Raw genomic sequence first — 23,669 nt, 5'->3', positions numbered from 1 at the left:
AATGTAGTGTACAAAATACCATGCAAGGACTGCACAAAACACTATATAGGACAAACAGGAAGACAGCTAACAATCTGCATACATGAACATCAACTAGCCACGAAACGACACGACCAGCTATCCCTAGTAGCCACACACACAGACAACAAGCAACATGAATTCGACTGGGAAAACACCACTATCATAGGGCAAGCCAGACAGAGAACAGCCAGGGAATTCCTAGAGGCATGGCATTCATCCACAAACTCCATCCACAAACACATTGACCTGGACCCAATATACCAACCACTACAGCGGACAGCTGAAACTGACAACCGGAAGCGGCAAGGACAGACCACTATAAATACCGGAAGAAACATCAAAGAAGCGCTTCGCAGGAGGCTCCAAAGCACTGATGATGTCGCCTAGCCAGGGGACGAAACGTTTGCAACAAAAACTTCCAGCTCGGCGAACAGAACCACAACAACGAGCACCCGAGCTACAAATCTTCGCACAAACCTTGAACAATTAGGGTATCTGCATTATCAAGATTCAAAGTTTAATAATCATTAGAGTTTGTTTGTTATATGGAAGAGATGTGGCACTGCAGTATTCTTCTTGATTATTGTTTTACATCTCAATTCAGTAAGTCGTTTTAAAATTCCACAGTGCTAGCTCCTATGAAAGCACAGTAGTAAACCCTGAAAGTCTGCAGCAATACTGTGAAAGAAGTGCACTAACTATATCACAATCATGCAAGTCAAAGAAAAATCTGAGTTACTGTGGTGATACTAGGGCCAAGAATAACTTTGGAGGCCTTCGGTGAATGAGTTAAAGGACTTTAGATTGTTACATTGTGATGTCATTTGACCACACTGATATCCTACATTCCAGTATAGATGCATTGTGGGTCTACCTAGAGGAAATGAGCTGCAGCAGCTTAGGAGGTAGCTCTCCACCACTGTTTCAAGTGAACTAGGTCTGGGCAATAAACGCTGGCCCTACATCTCATGAGTGCATTGTTAAGAAGTTGAATAAATGAAATGAAAATGACCACAAGATCACTGCTTGAGCGCTAATGATGTTTCGGCTTTCAAAGCAGATGCAGATGGCTTCAGCTCATTTTACAACAGAATATGTACATCCAATTTTAGATCTGCCTGTATAAATATACTCAACAATTTGATAGCAATAGGACATTTGATTAGGAAGTCATTCAGTGATAAATTGAGGGGGACCTGGTTGTTTCAAGTAAGGCAGATGTCAATAATGATACACCTACTGTGATCAAGATATATTCCATTCTCTACAAACTGGTCTTAAAATTGCTCATGAGCTCAAGTTGCGAGACTCAATATAATGCTATATTTTTCAACAATGGTCAGAATATTTAAAGTGACAAAAGCTACCGTCAACCTCTCAGCAGTCATATCTGTACTATATTTAGTTTTTTTGCTGTGTCATCAGTTAAGCAAATGTGGACATGCAGCATCACCATTTCACTCAAAACCTACTTTAATAGTACAAGATATGACCTGCATAATCAACCTTGAAAGTCAAAATGCATTACAAAACTACACTTGGACAATGTTTTGTTTTGAATGTTATCTTTTATATTATTATTAAATGATCTTACATTTACCAGGATACTTGTAAAATGTTTATTGCCTGAAGGCATCTTGTAAACCTGCTAAAAGGACACTAGGATCTTGAGGGTTTTGAATTATTTGCTCAGATTGGCTTGAAGAGTAGAGAAAATAGAATTACAATTCTCTTGGTCTTGCTGTCAGATGGATCCTTCCAAAGAAGCAGGGAAATCAGAGAACCTTTAAAAGCCCAGTGCATAAAGTTTCATTGAGATCTGTTTGCTTTGTGCATAGAGTCACATTGAAGAGACTGATGACCAGATGTGCACAAATGAGAACCGTTTCTCCCTAGTTAGTCACGTGAAGAAGCCTTTGCAATTGTCGGCACCTGAGTTGTTAGAGAAGGGTCCTGTAAATTATAAGAGGAAAAAGTGAGGTCTGCAGATGCTGGAGATCAGAGCTGAGAATGTGTTGCTGGAAAAGCGCAGGTCAGGCAGCATCCAAGGAACAGGAAATTCGACATTTCAGGCATAAGCCCTTCATCAGGAAGGGCTAATGCCCGAAACGTCGAATTTCTTGTTCCTTGGATGCTGCCTGACCTGCTGCGCTTTTCCAGCAACACATTTTCAGCCCTGTAAATTATAAATCTTCTTCAACTAGAAGGAAGTCCATACTTGACTGGTGCTATTTCTTTTGCAGGATTTTAATTTCAGAACCATGGGAAAACATAGTTTTTGCTATAATTCCATATCATCTAGAATTGGTATCCCTGACAATACAGCACTACTGCAATGAAGTCAAGCCTAAAATGGGTCTTGAACATACAACGTTTGAATGAAGAAAAGAAACTGTGACTAAGTCACGGTTGACTCTATGCTGCATTTAATTTAGCTTTGCTTCAGTTTTGAAGTCTTTGAATTTTAATAACTAAACAAACAAGGGATTTGAGGTTGTTTTGAATTTTTATGCTTATACTCCCGTGGAAATTAATTTTTAAATCTATTTTATCATTCCTTCTCATACAAACACAAAATAGGAGCAGAGGTAGACCATTTGACCCCTTGAGCCTGCTGCAGCATTCAATGAAATCATGGCTGATCTGTTTGCATTTGTAAAATGTTTATTGCCTGAAGGCATCTTGTAAACCTGCTAAAAGGACACATATTCCACATTCCTATCTGCTCTGATAACCGTCAATTCCCCTCCCTAACAATCCAATTAGTTCTACCTTAAAGATATTCAAATGACCCAACTTCCACCACCTTCTGAGTCAGAGATTTCCAAATTCGGACAACCCTCAAAAAAAATTCTAATTTCTATCCTGAAATGGCAATCCCGAATTTTAAAACAGTGCCGTTAGTTCTGGGCTGACCTACAAGCGGAACTGTTCTTTCTGCATACACCTGTCAAGGCCATTCCTGAGCCACTTCACTCATACTCTCAAATTCCAGTGAAAACAAGCCAAGGCTGTCAAACCTAGTCTTTATAAGAAACGCACTCACCCCAGGTATCAAGAAAACCCCCTGTGAACTGCCTTCCTAAATCAGTTACCTCCTACATTAAACAACGTTGGCACTAAGCTTAATTACTGAATCTGAACAGCAGTTAACTGTTCTTTTATTTTTACCCCATTTTGTTTTGTGGAATAGAACCAGCATATCCTCCTTCCTCATTGAACTAAATTACGTCAACTTACATTAGAGCTCAGACATTCAACATGTTGTACAACTGACAAGATTTATAAGAAAGAATGAAAGAGCTTATAGTGCTAAATGGGCATATCAACCATACAGGACATTCTTCAATAATTTCCAGCTAATAACTATAGATGAAGAAACAGAGTAAGATATTGAAGACAATGAAATTTCGCACTTACATCATGTACTAAGACCAATATTGCAACAATCTCAGTCTAAATCAAAATATTCAATGATTTTTTTGCACAATTGTCTAAGGAAGATTGTATAACAATCCACAAGTTTTTCTTTGCTAGTACAGGATTATGCAGATCTATAATCAAAACCATAATGAAATACAAAATTTACAGTTCAAGTTCTACTGAAGTCATGGTTAGTTCAACTTTGGTTCACATCACAGTAAAGAAACAAGCAAACCACGTTCTGACCTCCAATTAAAGCATGCCATTAAGTTTTCTGAATAACAGGACACAACTTTCAGTACTTGTACTGATTTTGCCATCTAAACAACCTCCACATGGCCTCCAATCCAGCCAGATGACTGTGCATGTATTCTGCTTGCAGATCCCAGATTTTAATCATTCTGCAACTGACAGATGTTTCTTCAATTGCTGAAGTTCTAATGTTTGGAATTAACTTCAGCACTTCTCTCAACCTCGCCAATTCTTCATCCACCCTCAAGATGCTCCTTAAAACGTACCTCTCTCAAGACATTCTTTAAAAACTCTCTCTTTCATATGCTTAAGAGCTCCTTGAGCAGCCACAAACGCAAGTGGCTGTAGCTTTGCATGAATATCATAGTAAAGCATAGCACACTTACTTCATCAACATAAACAGGTTCAAGCTCTGGTTCCAGTGTCTCAACTTGAACTTCGTCACTAAATTGTACAGTTTTCTTCTCAATTTTCACTGTGAAGAATAAACCATCCTTTAGTAATAACCAAAATGAACAATTATGTAAAACATACTGTTAGCTTCACAGTTGTGTTTAATTAAATGAAAACACTTGGAAGTTTTGATCTTAACAATGGAAGAAAATTATTTACCAATAATATTTTGCAAAATTATTGGTAATGATAAATTTTAGAACTCATTTTTGTATTTGGTAAACAACTATAAATGGACTAATCAATACATGTTCATTACTCACATGTCTCTGGTTCTGCTGTAAGGTCTGCTGTCACAAAATTTGATGGAAACAATCCAATCCCTTGATATGTTTCACCTTTCCACCAATTTGGATCACTATTGACAGTGAGTGAAGGGTTACATAGTTCAGTGCCATATTTCAGGACACGGCGGTTTAAAATCATTATTCTATTGCACTCGTTTCATTTACTTACTAATTTTTTTTGTACAAGCTCTACTTTGCATAAATTTTCTAACCAAACATCTATTTTTCCTTGCATTTAATTTCCACCACACTACAAGTTAAGGTATTTTTAAGACTGCTTTACTTCGAGTGCTCCTTCCCTATCCATTATCTATTTATTTCCATGTACCTGTCATCTAGTACAGTAATAATCTCTCCAGCTTTAAAGGTGAGCTCATTATCTTCTGCAGCTTCAAAGTCATAGATGGCTCGCACCTTACGACCTTCCGGTTTACTTGTCATAAGACTCGGAGTGCTCGGATACAAATTAGAGACAATGGTCTGTTGCTGTCGCTGTTCTTTCAGTGACAATTCAATGGCTGTAAAATAACAGAATCCAAAACACAATGTTAAAGTTGGAAATATTCTATTTTCTATAAACAATTTCACAACATGATCAGTAAATTATCATGTCTCTGCAAAACTGTAACTGATATGCAAAACTTTCAATTTAGCAACATAATTTGGTCTTGTCTTCAGCCTACAAGTGGCAACAAAAAATTACCATTGCATTACTGTTTCACAGTACATATCTTGGATAAACAAAATCTTGGAATGTAAAATGAAGGATATCAAATCCATATGATAATTGAGTTTGAAAACTGAAGGTAGTGAATTGTATTCTTCCTTATTCACATCAGTTCAAACAGCTCTAGTGAGTGATTGTTTCTTTAAGCAAAGGACACACTATGGTCTACTTTGCAAAAGGGCATTTTGGAAAATACTGAAACAAACTTTTACCTGAAAGCAGTGTTCATTGTGTACTGATAAGCATTAATTATTCCTTTGAAAACAGTTATGATAACATACATAGGGACAAGGAGTGATTTAAGCCAGGGGAGGAGAGTATAGTTATAATTAGGGACAGTATTGTTAGGAGAATAATGTCTGTTTTCTGAAGCCAGGATGAAGAGTCCTGAAAGTTGTGTTGCCTACCTGGCACCAGGGTTCAGTATATCACATTTGAGCAGCAGAAGAACTTAGAATTGTGACAGCAGAGATCCAGTTGTCATGGTGCAGGTACGTACAGACAACATAGGAAAGAAGTTCTGCTGAGGGAATACAAGTAACTTGGTAGTAAATTATAAAGCAGAACCACAAAAGGTAACAGATTACTAGCTATGAGCTAAATGACACGGGGTCAATAAGAAGTAAATGTATGTCACAAAAAATGGTGTGGATGAATGGAGTTCAAATTCATGGGATATTGACATTAGTACTGAGGAAAGGGGTGCACATGTGCGCAGTCTAGAATAATCATTTCTGCTGAATTGTACAGCTACAGTAATCAGGGTTTTAAAATGTATATTGGTGATGGTAATGGTAGGGTGGTTCAGGTGTATGGAAAATATTTTTTAAAAACTGTATGGACAAAGGAGGAGTGCAGGTCAGAATGAAGCTAATTATTACCACAAAATGAAAGGAATACCAAAATATCATGTTGCACCAAGCAATCATACAAGGTTAGGGAAACCTGATATTAGGACAAAGTTAAAGGCTTCGTATCTGAATGTGCATAGCATTCAGAATAAATGGGTTAACTGCATAAAAAGACAGATGGGAATGATCATTTGACGATTATGGAAACATGGCATGAAATTCATGAGCAGCAGAGTGCTTTAGCTGAGCATCGAGGTCATGTCTGTGCTTCCTCCAGAGCCACTGTGTCTATTATTGAAGGCAGTATCTGCTGACACCAGGCGCCCCTATCACCCCTTTCATTTGTACATAAGTAAGCCTCCAAAGCAGTGTATGCACAGGCTCCCATTACCACATGTACAGCATGAAAACGTAGTGTGTCATGAAATTGTTCACCTCATGGTAGTGTGCCTTTATAGAGAAAAGCTTAGGAAGTACTGCATTAGGTGTGAGAGAACAGATGTTAATAGTGGGGAACACAGAAATGGCAGAGATGTTAAATCAATATTCTGCCTCAGTTTTCATGGAGGAGGACACAGAAACCATCCCTAATTTAACAGGTCATGCACAGATTATAAAAAAGTAAGAACTTTAAACAATTGCTATCACTAGGGAAAACACACTGAGTAAATTATAAAATTAAAGGCATACAGGTCCCAGAGCCTGATATGTATCCTAGAGTCATAAAAAAAGTACTGCAGTAATGCATTGCTTATAAAATTCCAGAAAGGTTCCAGTGAATTGGAAAAAAGCTGAAGCAAAGCCCTTATTCAAAAGGAGAGTGAAACAGAAAGTAGGAAAATACAAACCAGTCAGTTTAACATTTGTCTTTGGGAAATTGTTGGAATCCATTATTAATGAATTTGTAATAAGACATTTGGAAAGTCAACACAATCCATCAGAGTCATAAAGTTTTATGTAGGATAAATTATATTTGATAATTTCATAGAGTTCTTCAAGATGTGACAAAGCGGACAATGGGGGTCTTATAGATGAAGTATACCTGGACTTCTAAAAGGCACTTAATAAGATGTCACACAAAAAATTGAATACACAGCTGTGGTCACAGAGACATTGTGTTACAGGTATCTTCACTAAGTCACTCACCAGCTCGCTATATTTACTAAATACTGTGTTTCCATTCATACATACCTCTTACTAACCCACTCACAAGGGCTCTGTATTTATTGAGTACCCAGTTCTCTTTTCAATTATTCATTACTCTTTACTACTACACATTTTTTATTCATTTATTCATAAAACCACAGTTCTATAGTAAATTTTACTTTTACAAATTAAAAGATTTCTTCCAAACCCATTATTGCTTCCTCATACCTTCAACCCTATCACACCTGATCGGACCTATATCTATATCAAAAGCTCCCTCTGAATAAGTGTCAATATAGTAACATTCTGTATTCAGAAGAATGACTCCCCGCTATCAAGTCTCCACAAAAGAGTATAATATTAATCGGCCCTCACCAACCGTCTCTCAGGACCTGAATAGATGACAGAACACCAAGCAGTTTCCTCAATTTCATGTCAGTGTTGAATACCTTTTAACAGGGCCACTATCCCCTTAACTGTCAGAACAATGCTTGTGTGAAACTGCATGAATGAATGAAACTCACACTGGCAAACAATAAACAAACCTCACGGCCCAGCTGCAGTAGTCAATTTAATGTCTTTTTTTTTAAAAAAGAAAATGTATAATTTCTAACTTATTAAGACCATATAGGCCTAGCACTTTTACTAACATTTACTAACTTAAACTTATGGAAGCAAACCAGACAGAGACACTTAATCCTATCAGGAGTAGCATCCAGCACTTAGCAAATGTTTAAATCATCTCCTATTTCCCAGGACAGAAATCACCCAAACTTTTGTTTACAATTGATCAAAAAAATGTAACACCATAATAATGGAATTTTAATATATATAAGAACTGTGTATAAAGAGGTTAGTGTAAGAACTGTATTTCGGGATTCTATCGCTTCCTCAAACTTGGGTCAGTGCAGGCGCTAAACAAAGAGGTTATTTTCGCCATTCACCAATTTCAGTCGTTATTTGAATATGATCCCACATCACACGGGGTTAGGGATAATAGGTAACGGTAATGGATAGAGGATTGGTTACATATCAGAAAGCAAAGAACCGGGATAAAATGGGTCTTTCTGGTTTGCAAGCAAAAGCTAATTTGGTCCTTGGACACCAAATGTTTACAATCTACATTAATGATGGGATTGCATGGACGGAATGTCTATAATCAAATTCGCAGATGGCAGTGGAAGAGGTGGCAAAGTAAGTTACAATTTAGGATTAGGGAATTTACAAATGGATGTGGATGGGTTAGGTGAATGGGCCAAAAGTTGGCAGATGAAGTTTAAGTTGGTCAATGTGAGGTTATTTATTTTGGGCAGAAGAACCAAAAAAAAGGCAAATTATTTAAAATGAACTTCAAGATGATTGGGTGCAGAGGAATCCAGGTGTCCTTATGCATGGGTCATGGAAAGCTAATATGCAGGTACAGAAGGTAATAAAAGGTGGCAAATGGAAGATCGATAATTATTGCTAAAGAAGTGGAGGAGAGAAGTGGGGAAGCATTGTTGCAATCGGACAAGGCATTGGTGAGAAAAAAAACAAATCAAAAGAGTACTCTGTACAGTTTGGTCCGATTTACTTGATGAAGGATGTATTTGCATTGGAGACAGTTCAGACAAAGTTCACTAGATAAACTTCAGAGACGAAAGGCTTGTCTTCCCGGGAGAGATTGAGCTATTTAGGCATCTATTCCCTAATGTTTAAAAGGATGGGAACATATCTGATCGAAGTATTTAAGATGCTAAAGGGGACTGACAAAGTAGACAGAACAGGTAACTTCAGTGTGTTTTGTGTGGCAATCCAGAATGAGAGATCATGGTTTTAAATCTGCTGCTCTTCAATCTAAAACAGATAACAAGGAATAATTTCTCTCACAGGGTTGTGAATTCGTGCAATTCAATATGCCTGGGTACAATGGACACCAAGTCACTGAATAAATTTGAGGAGATAGAAGATTTTTAATTAGTAAAAAGTTAAAGTGGAATGGGCAAGGAAAATGAAGTTGAGGCCATGATGAGATCAGCCACAATCGTATTAAATGGTGGAGCTGACTGAACTGCTTACTCCTGCTCTTAGTTACGCTCTTACATCATATGGGTGAATTGGAAAACACCATAGTTTTCAGATGGGGTGGGGTCATTGCAAATTTAGTTCAAGCATCTTTAAAATAGTCAACAGTTTGAAATCATACAATCTCTGAAAAGAAATTTACGAGCTACACCTTTGCAATTATTAAATTAGCCCACCAATTCATGAACCATAGGAAGCGAATCACCAACTCCATTACAGTATCTAATCACATTGACAAGGAGCATCTTTTATGTTCCATTTTCCACATAATGCTTGCAATTACTGTAAGTCCATGTATTAGCGCTCATTAGCAATAATGCAATGAATGACTCACCTCCTGACTTTCAAAACCTGTCCATCATTTTCAAGGCACAAGTCAGGAGTGTGACGAAATACGCTCCAATTACCCGGGTGAGTGCAGCTCTGACACTCGAGAAGCTTGACACTATCCAGGACAAAGCAGGCTGTTTGATTGGCATCACATTTTGTTTACTCACTCAGGAAGACATAAATGATCCCAGGACATAATTTGAAAAGCAGGGAAGATATCTCTGACGTTCTGAGACAACATTTACCCCAAAAACAAATGGACATTGATTAGATTACTTAGTGTGAAAACAGGCCCTTCTGCCCAACAAGTCCACACCGACCCTCTGAAGAGCAACCCATTAAGATCCATTCCCCTACATTTACCATTCACCTAACACTACGGGCAATTTAGCATGGCCAATTCACCTAACCTGCACATTTTTTGGATTGTGGGAGGAAACCAGACCACCCGAAGGAAACCCACTCAGACACGGGAAGAATGCGCATACTCCACACAGACAGTTGCCTGAGGTGGGAATTGAACCCAGGTCTCTAGCACTGTGAGGCAGCAGTGCTCATCACTGTGCCATCATATTACATTGCTGAAGGCCTACACTTTAGAAGTATGCCATTATTTGTAAAGTATTTTGTTCTGTCCTGAGGTTATGAAAATCTGTAAACATTTTTATGGGTGTCAGAAGATTCCATCATGAGCTGATTTCCCTTACTTCATGCACATGGCTCTTTTAGACAATGGTAAAAATTGGTTGCCATATCTAGTTAACAACTCCTTAAAGTTTGGATCATGCAACTATCATATGATACAAGAAATAATTCAAGATGAAAAAGATTGTTTTTTGTTCACCTACCAATTCCTATCTTCTTTAGGCAAACATCAGCATCTTTGCACATGTTCAGACCTGTTCACCCATCGCCAAAGCATACTCTGACACTCACTGACTCTTCAACTTTGGTAGTTTTATTTCAAAAGCTTGTTTAACAAACTCTTCCATGGCTATACGCTTCTATTCCTCCAGCTCAGTGTGGAGGTATACCTTCTGCTCTTCTAAATCCAGATGTCTACACATTTGCTTCTACCTCCAGAAGCAAAGGCATAAACTCAGTTTGAATCAGTTTTACTTAATTAAGGGTTAAAATTTCCTAAAACCCTAACTGAAAAAGTCAGAACTAAGGGAACACAGATATACAGAAAACACAGGGTAGGGGAACCAACAGGGCACACAATTAGCACAGGTAACAAAGGACATCAATAAAATAGAGACATGCCTAAAATATATATATATATATATATATATATATATATATATAAAAAGTTAGATTAGATTAAATAAGATACCCTACAGTGTGGAAACAGGCCCTTCGGCCCAACCAGTCCACACCAATCTTCCGAAGAGTAACTGACCCAGACCCATTTTCCTCTGATTAATTCGCCTAACACTATGGGCATTTTAACATGGCTAATTCACCTGATCTGCGCATCTTTGGACTGTGGGAGGAAACCGGAGCACCTGGAGGAAACCCACGCATACACGGGGAGAATGTGCAAACTCCACACAGACAGTCGCCCGAGGCTAGAATCGAACCTGGGACCCTGGGATTATGAGGCAGCAGTGCTAACCAATGTGCCACCGTGCATTGTGGGGATTAAAAACCATTGTGCCACTGTGCATTATAATTATATATATTATGGGGAAAAAGTAGTCTATATCAGACACCTGGTCAAATGTGGTAGGAATTGTAAACATTAAAAAGAAGGAAATGCCCATTTAAAATAAGAGAGATGAGGAATCAAGACAGATGTAAATAGATTCTCGATTATCACTGGGATGAAAGTTTATCAGGAGTATGCAGGAACGTAGAGTTGAGTTAAAATCAGAAGTCACGATCTTACTAAATGGCACAGTAGACTTGAAGGGCCTACTCTTGTTCTCTATTCATAAGTGCGTAAAGAATTCAAGACATTATATTCTGATTAAAGCCTGAATTATGAAATTTTGCAGAGTTGGTGTTATAATTGTTATGCTGAATCTCCCTGTGTATATAAATAAATGATAGGAGACTCAGATTCAGGATAATTCAGTCTTGATACAACACTGTCAACCATCATCACTTTACATTTTAGGATGCCCTTTATATACTCCCCTACCTATCTTTTATATCTTACAAATTTAAAATTATCCTCAACTCTTACAATTCTAGCTGCGCCTCAAACATTTTTATATCAGTTATTACATGGTATCCTCTTTGAAACACCTCAAAGTGCCTTAAAATGTGCAAGTATGCTACATAAGTTCTGGCGGTTTAGACCAACTAATAACAGCATCGGTGTAAAAGTGCTGCTATCTCCTTTCAAGTTTTTAAAATGTTATATTGATCTCATAGTTATAGAATCAGAGATGTACAGCATGGAAACAGATCATTCAGTCCAACCCATCTATGCCGACCAGATATCTTAACCTATCTAGTCCCATTTGCCAGCATTCAGCCAATATTCCTCTAAACCCATCCTATTCATGTAACCAGCCAGATCTTCTAATTGTAGCATTTCCTCGGGCAGCTCATTCCATACAAGCGACACCCCCTATATTAAAAGGTTGCCCCCTAGGATCTAAACTAATGCAGCACAAGGATTTTGAGTGAACTCACCTTTTGCTAAGTCTTCCTCTTCTTTTTTGGTTGCTGTTACATTTGGATCTTTTGCCACCAAAGCAGGGCTCGCCTTTGCCTGTTCTGCAGCCTATCTCAACAATATAGTTAGAGATAAACATCATTGTTAATAAAAGGTAACTTAAACCAAGGTCTCAAATGCATATCTTGACAGTTTTTCTTCCTCAACAGTGACGGACAAATATTGAGCTTAAGCTACAGAGTGAGCAATTCATTCAGCCAATACAAACACAAAAAACTACCTGAGAACCTGCTGCAGGGAATGTAACTCCTTGTTCTTTCAGGTTTTTTATCATAGCGGATATAAGACTAAGTTGAGGGTCATTCTTAAATTCCTCTGCCCACTCTACCATGAGGGCTTTCAGTTTTTCACAGACTTTTGGGTGACCCTGAAATGAAATTAAAGATGCAAGACGTAATTAAGAAGCTATTCTAAACTGTGATTAATGTAACCGAGTTGATATTAGTTAATTTATTTCGTAACCTGAAGTCATCCAACAGTTCGGGTGCATAGTTCTTGAAAGTGGAGTTGCAGGTAGACAGGGTAGTGAAGGCAGCATTTGACACACTTGTCTTCACTGGTACGAGCATAGTGTATAGGAGTTGGGATGTCATGTTGTGGCTGTACAGGACGTTGGCGAGGCCACTTCTAGAATACTGTGGACAACTCCAGTCACCCTTTTATAGGAAAGATGTTTTTAAACTAGGAAGGGTATAGAAAAGATTTAAGGCTGTTGCTGGGACTGGAAGGTTTGAATTATGGGGACAGGCCGAATAGGCTGAGGCTATTTTCACTGGAACATCAGAGGTTGAAGAGTGACCTTATATCAGTTTATAAAATCATAAGGACATGGATTGGGTGAATAGCCAATGTCTTTTTCCTTGGGTGGGGGAGTCCAAAACTAGAGGACATAGGTTTAAAGTGAGATGGGAAAAGATTCAAAAAGGACCCAAGGGGTGCATGTATGGATCAAGCTGCCACAGGAAATGATTAGATTATATTCACTACAGTATGGAAACAGGTCCTTCGGCCCAATAAGTCTACACCGACCCTCTGAAGAGTAACCCACCCAGACCCATTCCCATACTCCATATTTACCCCTGACTAATGCACCTAACACTATGGGCAACTTAGAATGGCCAATTCACCTGACCTGTACATCTTCGGAATTGTGGGAGGAAACCCACGCAGACTCTGGGAGAACATGCAAGCTCCACACAGACAGTCGCCCGACACAGGAATCGAACCCAGATTTCTGGCGCTGAGGCAACAGTGCTAACTGCTGAACCACTGTGCAGCCCCTATCCTGTGGAGGAGGCTGGTAAAATTAAAGCATTTAAAAGGCATCTAGATACGTAAATGAATAGGAAGAGTTTAGAGGGTAAATGCTGGCAAATGGGACTAGGTGAGACTGAGATGTCTGGTCAGCATGGACAAGTTAGATCGAAGGGTCTGTTTCCATGCTGTATGGTTATGACACAATATCGCAAGGTATCAACAAATATCACAGATGGTCGTCTTCACCATTTGAATGCAGCTCAACTTTGGCATAGGAAGAAAAGAAAGGCTAGGGAAGGTAAGGGGTTCCTTAGATCACTATCTCAACAGATTTTATAAGCAATCTTTGCAGGCACAAAGGGATCTAGGTGATCTTATACAGTCAATGAAAGTAGACAGGCGTGTGCAGCAAGCAATTAGGAAGGGAAATGGCTCATTGGACTTTATCACAATAGGATTCAAATTCAGAATTGGGGATGTCTCACTGCAGTTATACTGGGCCTTGAGGAGACCATGTCTGTAGTATTGAGGCAGTTATCTCCAGCATCTGCAGACCTCATTTTTTACTTGCAGTTTTGGCTCCCTACCGAAGAAAGGATAGACTCACCATGCAGGCAGTGCAGCAGAGGTTCACTGGGTTGATAATAGGGATGGCAGGACAGTCCTACAAGGAGACATTGGTATTCACTAGAGTTTAGGAGGATGAGAGGAGATCGGATTGAAATATACAACGTTTTACCAGAACAGGACAAACTAGATGCAAGGAGGATTTTTTCCTCTGGTTGGGGAATCTAGAATAGGGGACGCAATCTCAATTTATGGGGTGGGTCATTTAGAATCGAGACAAGGAAAAGTTTCTTCAGACAAAACATAGCGAACTTGTAAAATTCACCACCACAGAAGACTGTGGAGGTCGTTACCAATTATATTCACAAGACAGACAGATTAATTCTCAACTTTAAAGGCATCAAGGGTTACGGGGAGAAAGCAGGAATACACCAATGAGGTAGAAGATCTACCATTACACTACTGAATGGCAGAACAAGCTATAAGAGCCAAATGGTTTACTCCTTGTCCTCGTTTCTGTATTTATAAATCATAAAACTTTGTTCTGAACGACAACTTTAGCAAATACCAGCATAGCAAAGAAAACAGGAAACACACAAGGAATGTTCTCAAGCTCTTTATGACAGCTAGCTCAAAAAGACCAGAGGCTTATCAAGACAGCTTTGTATGCCGAAATTAAAATAAAAAAAAGAACAAGATATGTCATGAATACCCAGATTTATTGCAAAGAAAAAAGGAGGTCTGTGCCCTAATACGATATCCTGGGGCAGTCTCATACTGTCAAGTCAGCTTGTGCCTGTGCTGGGTATAGTACAGCATTAGTATTTTGATTAGACAGAGTAGGTACTTTGTAATAGTTTCCCAGCAGAGGACTACCCAAGTGAAAATGAAATAAATGACTCTTCTGGAAAACCTGCAAATGCTTAGGTCTGGTCTGCAAATCCTGAAAATACTTAGTAAGATTCAAATATTTACTATAAAATAACCAAGAATAGTCTAAATGCCTCAGAGAGGTCAAACACACAAACCTTTAAGCTTCACTCCTTCTAACATTGACACACAGTGGCTGCAGTGTATAGCATCTATAAGACACACTGCAATAACTTATCAAGCCTCCAAACCCACAAATGTTAAAATCTACAAAGCAAAGGGCAGCAGACACATGATAACATCACCCTTTGGGTTCATCCCCATGCCACGGATCATTCTGTCTAGGAATTATATCACCATTCTTTCATTGTCACTGGATCAAATTCTGGAACCCCCTTCTTAATAGCAATGGGGGCAGAGCTACACAACACAAACTGCAGTTCAAAAGGGCAGCTCACCACTGCCTTCTCAAAAGTAATTAAGGATGAATAACAATACAACCGGTGTTGTCCATTTCCCAAGGGAAAAAAAATGTAAAACGTCTTCTATCAGAGTAGTGCTATTAGTTTTCCCTGGCAAAGCACCAACAGAGCCTGATGAGTCAAAACCTATCATTCAAGTAATACTCCATTTAGGTTCATGTGGAGCTTTCTAATGTGGTCAGAATTTGTTTTATAAAAAATGTACTGCTTTGCCACAGCTATTGAATATAGCATCTGAAAGTTTAATCTCTGTAAGAATATCTAACTTCAACACATGCGCCACTTAGAGTCATAGAGATGTACAGCATGGAAACAGACCGTCCAGTCCAACTCGTCCATGTGAACCAATATCCTAACCTAATCTGTCCCATATCCCTCCAAACCTTTCCTATTCATATACCCATCCAGATGCCTTTTAAATGTTGCAATTGTACCAGCTTCCACCACTTCCTCTGGGAGCTCATCCCACACATGTACCACTCTCTATGTGAATAAGTTGCCCTTACGTTCTTTTTATATTTTTCCCCTCTCACCCTAAACCTATGCCCTTTAGTTCTGGACTCCCGCATACCAGGGAAAAGACTTTGACCTATTCATGCCCCTCATGAGTTTATAAACCTCTATAAAAGGTCACCCTTCAGCCTCAGATGCTCCAAGAAAATAGTCCCAGCCTGTTCAGCCTCTCCCTAAGTTCAAATCCTCCAACGCTGGCAACATGCTTGCAAATCTTTTCTGAACTCTTTCAGGTTTCACAACATCTTCCCGATAGGAAGGAGACCAGAAATGCACACAATATTCCAAAAGTGGCCTAACCAATATCCAGTACAGCTGCAACATGACCTCCCAACTCCTGTACTCAATACTCTGACCAACAAAGGAAAGCATACCAAATGCCTTCTTCACTATCCTATCTACCTGCGACTCCACTTTCAAGAATCTATGAACCTACACTCCAAGGTCTCTTTGTCCAGTAACACTCCTTAAGACATCACCATCAGGTGTACAGGTACTGCGAAGATTTGCTTTTCCAAAATTCAGCACCTCACATTTATCTAAATTAAACTCCATCTGCCACTTCTCAGCCCATTGGCCAATCTGATCAAGATCAAGTTGTAATCTGAAGTAACCTTCTTCACTGTCCACTACACATTCAATTTTGGTGTCATTTGCAAACTTACTCACTATACCTCCTATATTCACATCCAAGTCATTTATATAAATGACAAAACGTAGTGGACCCAGCACCGATTCTTGTGGCACTCCACTGGCCACAGGCCTCCAGTCTGAAAAACAACCCTCCACCACCACCCTCTGTCTTCTACCTTTGAGCCAGTTCTGTATCCAAATGGCTAATTCTCCTTGTATTCCATGAGATCTAACCCTGCTAGCTAGTCTCCCATGGGGAACCTTGGCAAATGCCTTACTGCAGTCCATATAGATCACGTCCACCGCTCTGCCCTCATCACTCCTCTTAGTTACTTCTTCAAAAATCTCAATCAAGTTTGTGAGACATGACTTCGCAGAAGAATTTTTAAACAGGGATATTTGGAATGCTTAAGTTCCGTAATGATTTTAAAATCCATCATAATGCATGGAACCATTTTAATCCACTCGTCTCATTGTTAAATAAGGAACATGTAAGATTGCCGCTTACTGAGGATCCAAGATGGCGGCAGTCTAGGAATATCACGTTGCAGAGCTCCACAACACAGTGCATGTGGGACAAACTTTTAACCCGCCCATCCCTGACCACTGCGATATCCTGGGATTCTGTAAAGGTCCTGGAGTCCCAGGAAAATTGTGAAAAATTAACTTAACTTGGTTTTCACCATCCAGGGATGCCAAAGAAGAGAGGAGGAGCATCCGAGGCAGGATCCTTGGACTCAATTACCTATCAGGCGCTGGTAAAGGAGCTCACAAAATATCACAGGATGTTGGGTAAACATAGAGGAGAAGCTGGCCCTGATCTCTATCATGTTGCAGAAGCATGAACAGCACCTGGGAGACCTGGAGGTAGAACATAGAGTCTCAGTGGTGGAAGCTGATACCGATTCGTCCAAGGATAGGATCCAAGCCCTGGAGATGCAAGTCCGGAATTTGCTTGACCAAGTTGATGACCTCGAGAAAAAATATTCGGATCATCAGTCTGCCAAAAGGTTGGGAAGGTGAGCTGCCAGTGGAATTTACTGAGGACTGGTTGCCAAATTCCTTAAGTTGGAGGCTGGAATGAGAGGTTTGAAGATAGAGAGGGCTCACTGGGTCATGGCACAGACGTCAGTACTGGATCTACATCCTCGCTCTATCTTGGTGCAGTTTCATCATTACAGATAAGGAGAGAATCACGGAAGCTTCCAGAATCCAGGGGAAAGGATCCAAAGGTCCTAGTTTATGATGGGTCTAAAGTCATGTTCTTCCAGGACTTCTCAGTAGCAGTGATCCAGAGAAGAAAACTCTGTGACAGTGTCAAGAGAATACGGAGTGAACTTGGGATCCAATACTCCCTGAGGTATCCGGAGGTGCTGCGAACCACCTTAGATGGATCCATACATCTCTTTGATACGTCGGAGAAGGCAAGAGACGTTGTGGACAAATTAACTTAACGTGAACAATTTAGTATGTACAAATAGTAATGTTGTTCAGGTATGTCTCTGTTTTTAATTTTGGAAAAAAAAACGAGGGAGTCCAGTTGGGGCTTTCTTTTCCTGTCACTTTTTCATAATAATTTGGTCAAAGCTATGTTTGGCAGCAGTTGAGAGGTGTAATTTTCATTTCTAAGTTATGCAAAAGGATGGTTGGGTACTCACCTATTTTTTTCCAAATTGATATTCCAAGGTGTATTTTCTTTCTTTTCTGCTTGTTTGTGATGCGGCTCTAGCTAGGGGGGAGGGAAGAACGGGTGGGATGTCTAGATGCCTACCTATAGGCAGTTTTTTGCCCAGTTCAGGTATTTAAATGCCCTGGCTGCAATATTGGCAGCCGGATGGGAAATTGGGTTTTGGGATGTGTAGATGCCCCCTTTGGGTAGGGGGTAAGTTCCCCTTTTCAGCGCCAATTGGTACTTTATATGTTGGTTTGCTTTTTAGTTTTTATTGGATATAATCTTTGATAGCTTTGTGGGTTTGTTAACTGTAGTGGTTTTAGATGTTCGATGGATCTTGCAATACTAAGGCTTGGTGATTTGTAATTTGAGTTCCTTCTCTCTGGAATCTAAATATTACTGCTGAAGGTTATGGCTAATGACTTGATTAAATGGTGTACCTGGAATATCAAGGGAGTCACTCACAAATTAAGAGGAAAAAGGTACTCTCAAGTCTTAGAAAGGAAAAGGTGGATATTGTTTTGTTACAGGAGACACACTTGAATGACAGGGAACATTTGAAACTACAGCAGAATGGCTTTGATCAGGCTTACTTTTCATCTTTTAATACCAGAAGTAGTGGAGCGACTATATTGGTTAGGAGGAATCTCTCTCATTTAAGTGACTGGAGGGTGTTAAAGACGCACACGGGAGGTTTGTAATTCTCAAAGCCCGGATAAACAGGTAAGAATGTGGTGTTTTAAATATTTATTACCCTCAGGCCCATCCCCTCAAATTTCTGGTAGATTTGTTCTCCAAATTGATCAGTTTTGATTCCGGCATATCATTATAGGGGAACTTTTAATTGTCTTATGGATCCCATGGTAGACAGGTTGCCCAAAGGCCTCTCGATACCTTCTGTACAAACTAAACATTTCGTGGATCTGTATCTGGAGTTAGGGTTGGTGGACGTCTAGAGGCGTCTCCACCCTACAGGCAGGGATTTTATGTTATTTTTCCAATCTGCACAAATGTCACACCAGGATTGTTTTTTTTCTGACCCCCGTGGCAACCCTGGACTTGCTGGTATCTTGTATGATTAGTAATATTATCATCTCCGATCACTCTCCAGTGTATCTGTTGGCTAAGATTAAGGATGTTACAGTGGGCCTGAGGCACTGGCAAATGGATCCCTTTATGCTTCAGGTTAATAAGTTTGTGGCATATTTCTCTAGTGAATGTCAGGCATTCCTAGACATGAACTCAGACTCAGTTAGTAGCCCATTTGTCCTTTGGGAAACTGCCAAAGCCTATGCCGGGGGTTATTTAGTGCCTACTCTGCCAGTAGGAAGCAAAAGGGCAAACAGCAACGTCTCCTCGAAGTACAGCTGAAGGCAGTTGAGAAGGCTTACTTTGGCAGGCCATCGTTAGCCAAGCTACAGAGCTGTGGTCTGATCTGAATTCTGTGACCACGCAGACAACAAAGGAGCTTACTTTCACAAAGCAAAGGTTATATGAGCATAGTGACAGGCCAGGCAAGTAGATAGAATATCTCGCAAGGAAAAGGAATGCCCCTCAAGCCGTTACGTCAATTAGGGAAGGGTCTGGGAACCTAACACGTGATTCCATACAGAGATTTTACTCTAAGCTATACCAATCTGAGGGCTGTGAGGTAGGGTGGGCCAAGATGGAGTTCCCAAGTGCGACCCCTGAACAAGAGTCTTTTCTCAACTCCTCCTTATCAGAGCAAGAGGTGCAGGAGGCTGTGAAGCAGTTTCAGAGTGGAAACGGGCCCTGTCCTGATGGATTTCCCAGCAAATTTTACAAGGAATTTATAAACATATTGTCAGGCCCAATGCTGAACATATTCAATGACTCATACAACCATGATCGTCTCCCGCCATCTCTGAGAGGCCAATATTTCACTTATTCTTAAAAAAGGGAAGGTCCCAGAGTACTATGCTTTGTACAGGCCCATTTCACTTTTAAACATGGACTTCAAAATCCTCTCCAAGACTCTTGCATTAAGGCTAGAGACTGTTACCTTCTATTTTTAAAGAGGGCCAGGCAGGCTTCATAAAGGGCAGCAGATCCTCCAATAATGTTAGAAGGCTGCTTAATGCAATTCAAGTGTTTCAACAACAGTCAGTTCAGGGATTGGTGATTTCTCGAGATGCAGTGAAGGAACTTGACAGAGTTGAGTGGACGTACCTTTTATACACTCTGGAGCAGCTTGGCTTGGGCGGAGCCTTTATAAGATCAGTAAGATTCTCTACAATTAGCATCTCATCACAGGCATCACCAATGGGGTGCGATCAAGCAATTTTAACATTTTTAGGGGCAACTGGCAAGGCTATGCCCTTTCGCCATTGGTGATTGAACCGCTGGCGGAGGCCATTCGTAGGAGGCAAAATTATATAAGATTTCATTGGATGTGGACGATGTCCTTTTTTTCTGTCAAACCCAGCAGTTTGGGTGCCTCGCCTGATACAATGCATCAGCTCGTTCGACATCTTTTTGGGGTACAAGATTAATTTTGCAAAATAAGAGACTATGCCTTTGGGTCATCTTATGAGGGTGCTAGGTCTCGAGAGCGAATCTCGATTCCCATTTCAGTGGTCACAGGGAGGTTTTGTATATTTGGGCATATTCATCACTTCAGTTCTTGATCGGTTGTTCAAAGCTAATTTTGTTTAATTATTCATATACCCATCCAAATGCCTCTTAAATGTTGCAATTGTACCACCTCTGACAGCTCAGTCCATACACGTACCACCCTCTGCATGAAAAAGGTCCCCCTTAGGTCTCTTTTATATCTTACCCCTCTCACTCTAAACATATACCCTCTAGTTCTGGACTCCCCAACCCCAGGGAAAAGACTTTGCCTATTTATCCTATCCAAGCCCCTCATAATTTTGTAAACCTCTATAAGGTCACCCCTCAGCCTCCGATGCTCCAGGGAAAGCAGCCCCAGCCTGTTCAGCCTCTCCCTGTAGCTTAGATCCTCCAACCCTGGCAACATCCTTGTAAATCTTTTCTGAACCCTTTCAAGTTTCACAACATCTTTCCGATAGGAAGGAGACCAGAATTGCAAGCAATATTCCAATAGTGGCCTAACCAATGTCCTGTACAGCTGCAACATGACTTCCCAACTCCTGTACTCAATACTTTGACCAATAAAGGAAAGCATACCAAACAGCTTCTTCACTACCCTATTTACCTGCGACTCCACTTTCAAGGAGCTATGAACCTGCACTCCAAGGTCTCTTTGTTCAGCAACACTCCCTCGGACCTTACCATTAAGTGTATAAGTCCTGCTAAGATTTGCTTTCCCAAAATGCATCACCTCGCATTTATCAGAATTAAACTCCATCTGCCACTTCTCAGCCATTGGCCCATCTGGTCAAGATCCTGTTGGAATCTGAGGTAACCCTCTTCGCTGTCCATGACACCTCCAATTTTGGTGTCATCTGCAAACTTACTAACTGTACCTCTTATGCTCGCATCCAAATCATTTATGTAAATGACAAAACATAGAGGGCCCAGCACCGATCCTTGTGGCACTCCACCGGTCACAGGCCTCCAGTCTGAAAAACAACCCTCCACCACCACCCTCTCTCTTCTACCTTTGAGCCCCCAGTTCTGTATCCTAATGGCTGGTTCTCCCTGTATTCCATGAGATCTAACCTTGGTAATCAGTTTCCCAAGGTGAACCTTGTTGAACCCCTTACTGAAGTCCATATAGATCACATCTACTGCTCTGCCCTCATCAATCTTCTTTGTTACTTCTTCAAAAAAACTCAAATCAAGTTTGAGCGACATAATTTCCCACGCAGAAAGCCATGTTGATTATCCCAAATCAGTCCTTGCCTTTCCAAATAGAGGTACATCCTGTCCCTCAGGATTCCCTCCAATAACTTGCCCACCACTGAGGTCAGGCTCACTGGTCTATAGCTGGTCCTTAGCACCCTTCTTAAGCAGTGGCACAACACTTGCCAACCTCCAATCTTCCGGCATTTCATCTGTGACCATCAATGATGCATATATCTCAGTAAGAGGCCCAGCAATCACTTTTCCAGCTTCCCACAGAGTTCCGGGGTAGACCTGATCAGGTCCTGGGGATTTATCCACCTTTAACCATTTCAAGACATCCAGCACTTCCTCCTCTGTAAACTGGACATTTTGCAAGATGTCACCATCTATTTCCCTACAATCCATATCTTACATATCCTTTTCCACTGGAAATACTAAATGAATATTTTGCATCAGTATCTCCCCCATTTTCTGTGGCTCCACACAAAGGCCGCCTTGCTGAGACGTCCCCAACAGTACCCTTCCACCAACACTCTCATTCAATTGGCCGAACTGGTCCTCACCCTTAACAATTTCTCATTTGAATCCTCCCACTTCCTCCAGACCAAAGGGGTAGCCATGGGCACACGTATGGGCCCCAGCTATGCCTGTCTCTTTGTTGGCTACGTAGAACAGTTGATCTTCCGTAAATACACCGGCATCACTCCCCACCTCTTCCTCCGCTACATTGATGACTGCATTGGCGCCACCTTGTGCTCCTGCGAGGAGGTTGAGCAATTCATCAACTTCACCAACACATTCCACCCTGACCTTAAATTTACCTGGACCATCTCTGACACCTCCCTCCCCTTCCTGGACCTCTCCATCTCCATTAATGACGACCGACTTGACACTGACATTTTTTACAAACCCACCGACTCCCACAGTTACCTGGATTACACCTCTTCCCACTTTACCTCTTGCAAAAATGCCATCCCGTATTCCCAATTCCTCCGCCGTATCTGCTCCCAGGAGGACCAGTTCCACCATAGAACACACCAGATGGCCTCCTTCTTTAGAGACCGCAATTTCCCTTCCCATGGTGGTTAAAGATGCCCTTCAACGCATCTCGTCCACATCCACACCTCCGCCCTCAGACCCCACCCCTCCAACCGTAACAAGGACAGAATGCCCCTGGTGCTCACCTTCCACCCTATAAACCTACGCAAAAACCAAATCATCCGCCGACATTTCCGCCACCTCCAAAAAGACCCCACCACCATATATTTCCCTCCCCACCCCTTTCCGCCTTCCGCAAAGACCGTTCCCTCCGTGACTATCTGGTCAGGTCCACGCCCCCCCTACAACCCACCTTCCCATCCTGGCACTTTCCCCTGCCACCGCAAGAACTGTAAAACCTGTGCCCACACCTCCATCCAAGGCCCTAAAGGAGCCTTCCACATCCAAAGTTTTACTTGCACATCCACTAATATCATTTACTGTATCCATTGCTCCCGATGCAGTCTCCTCTACACTGGGGAGACTGGGCGCCTCCTAGCACAGCACATTAGGGAACATCTCCGGGACACCCGCACCAATCAACCACACTGCCCTGTGGCCCAACATTTCAACTCCCCCTCCCACTCTGTCGAGGACATGGA

General features: G+C 40.9%; 1 protein-coding gene across 5 annotated transcripts in view; it reads right to left on the bottom strand.

The window, feature by feature from the left end:
* LOC132815781 (signal transducing adapter molecule 1-like) overlaps positions 1-23,669 on the bottom strand; it is a 73,664-nt gene that overhangs the window by 12,240 nt on the left and 37,755 nt on the right. For all 5 annotated transcript variants that reach the window (XR_009644704.1, XM_060824974.1, XM_060824976.1 and 2 more), the window contains 5 exons: positions 12,464-12,610; positions 12,201-12,291; positions 4,765-4,954; positions 4,413-4,507; positions 4,083-4,171 (listed from right to left, as the gene is read on the bottom strand). Coding sequence is in view for 4 of the 5 variants with exons in the window: in XM_060824974.1 (XP_060680957.1) it covers positions 4,083-4,171; positions 4,413-4,507; positions 4,765-4,954; positions 12,201-12,291; positions 12,464-12,610 (612 nt within the window). In the remaining variant the exon portion in view is untranslated. The remainder of the gene's footprint in view (positions 1-4,082; positions 4,172-4,412; positions 4,508-4,764; positions 4,955-12,200; positions 12,292-12,463; positions 12,611-23,669) is intronic.

Source organism: Hemiscyllium ocellatum, chromosome 5, assembly GCF_020745735.1.
Source record: "Hemiscyllium ocellatum isolate sHemOce1 chromosome 5, sHemOce1.pat.X.cur, whole genome shotgun sequence".
NCBI classification, from domain to species: domain Eukaryota; kingdom Metazoa; phylum Chordata; class Chondrichthyes; order Orectolobiformes; family Hemiscylliidae; genus Hemiscyllium; species Hemiscyllium ocellatum.
Note: the sequence above shows the minus strand (reverse complement) of the source record. Positions and strands in the feature narration are given on the sequence as shown.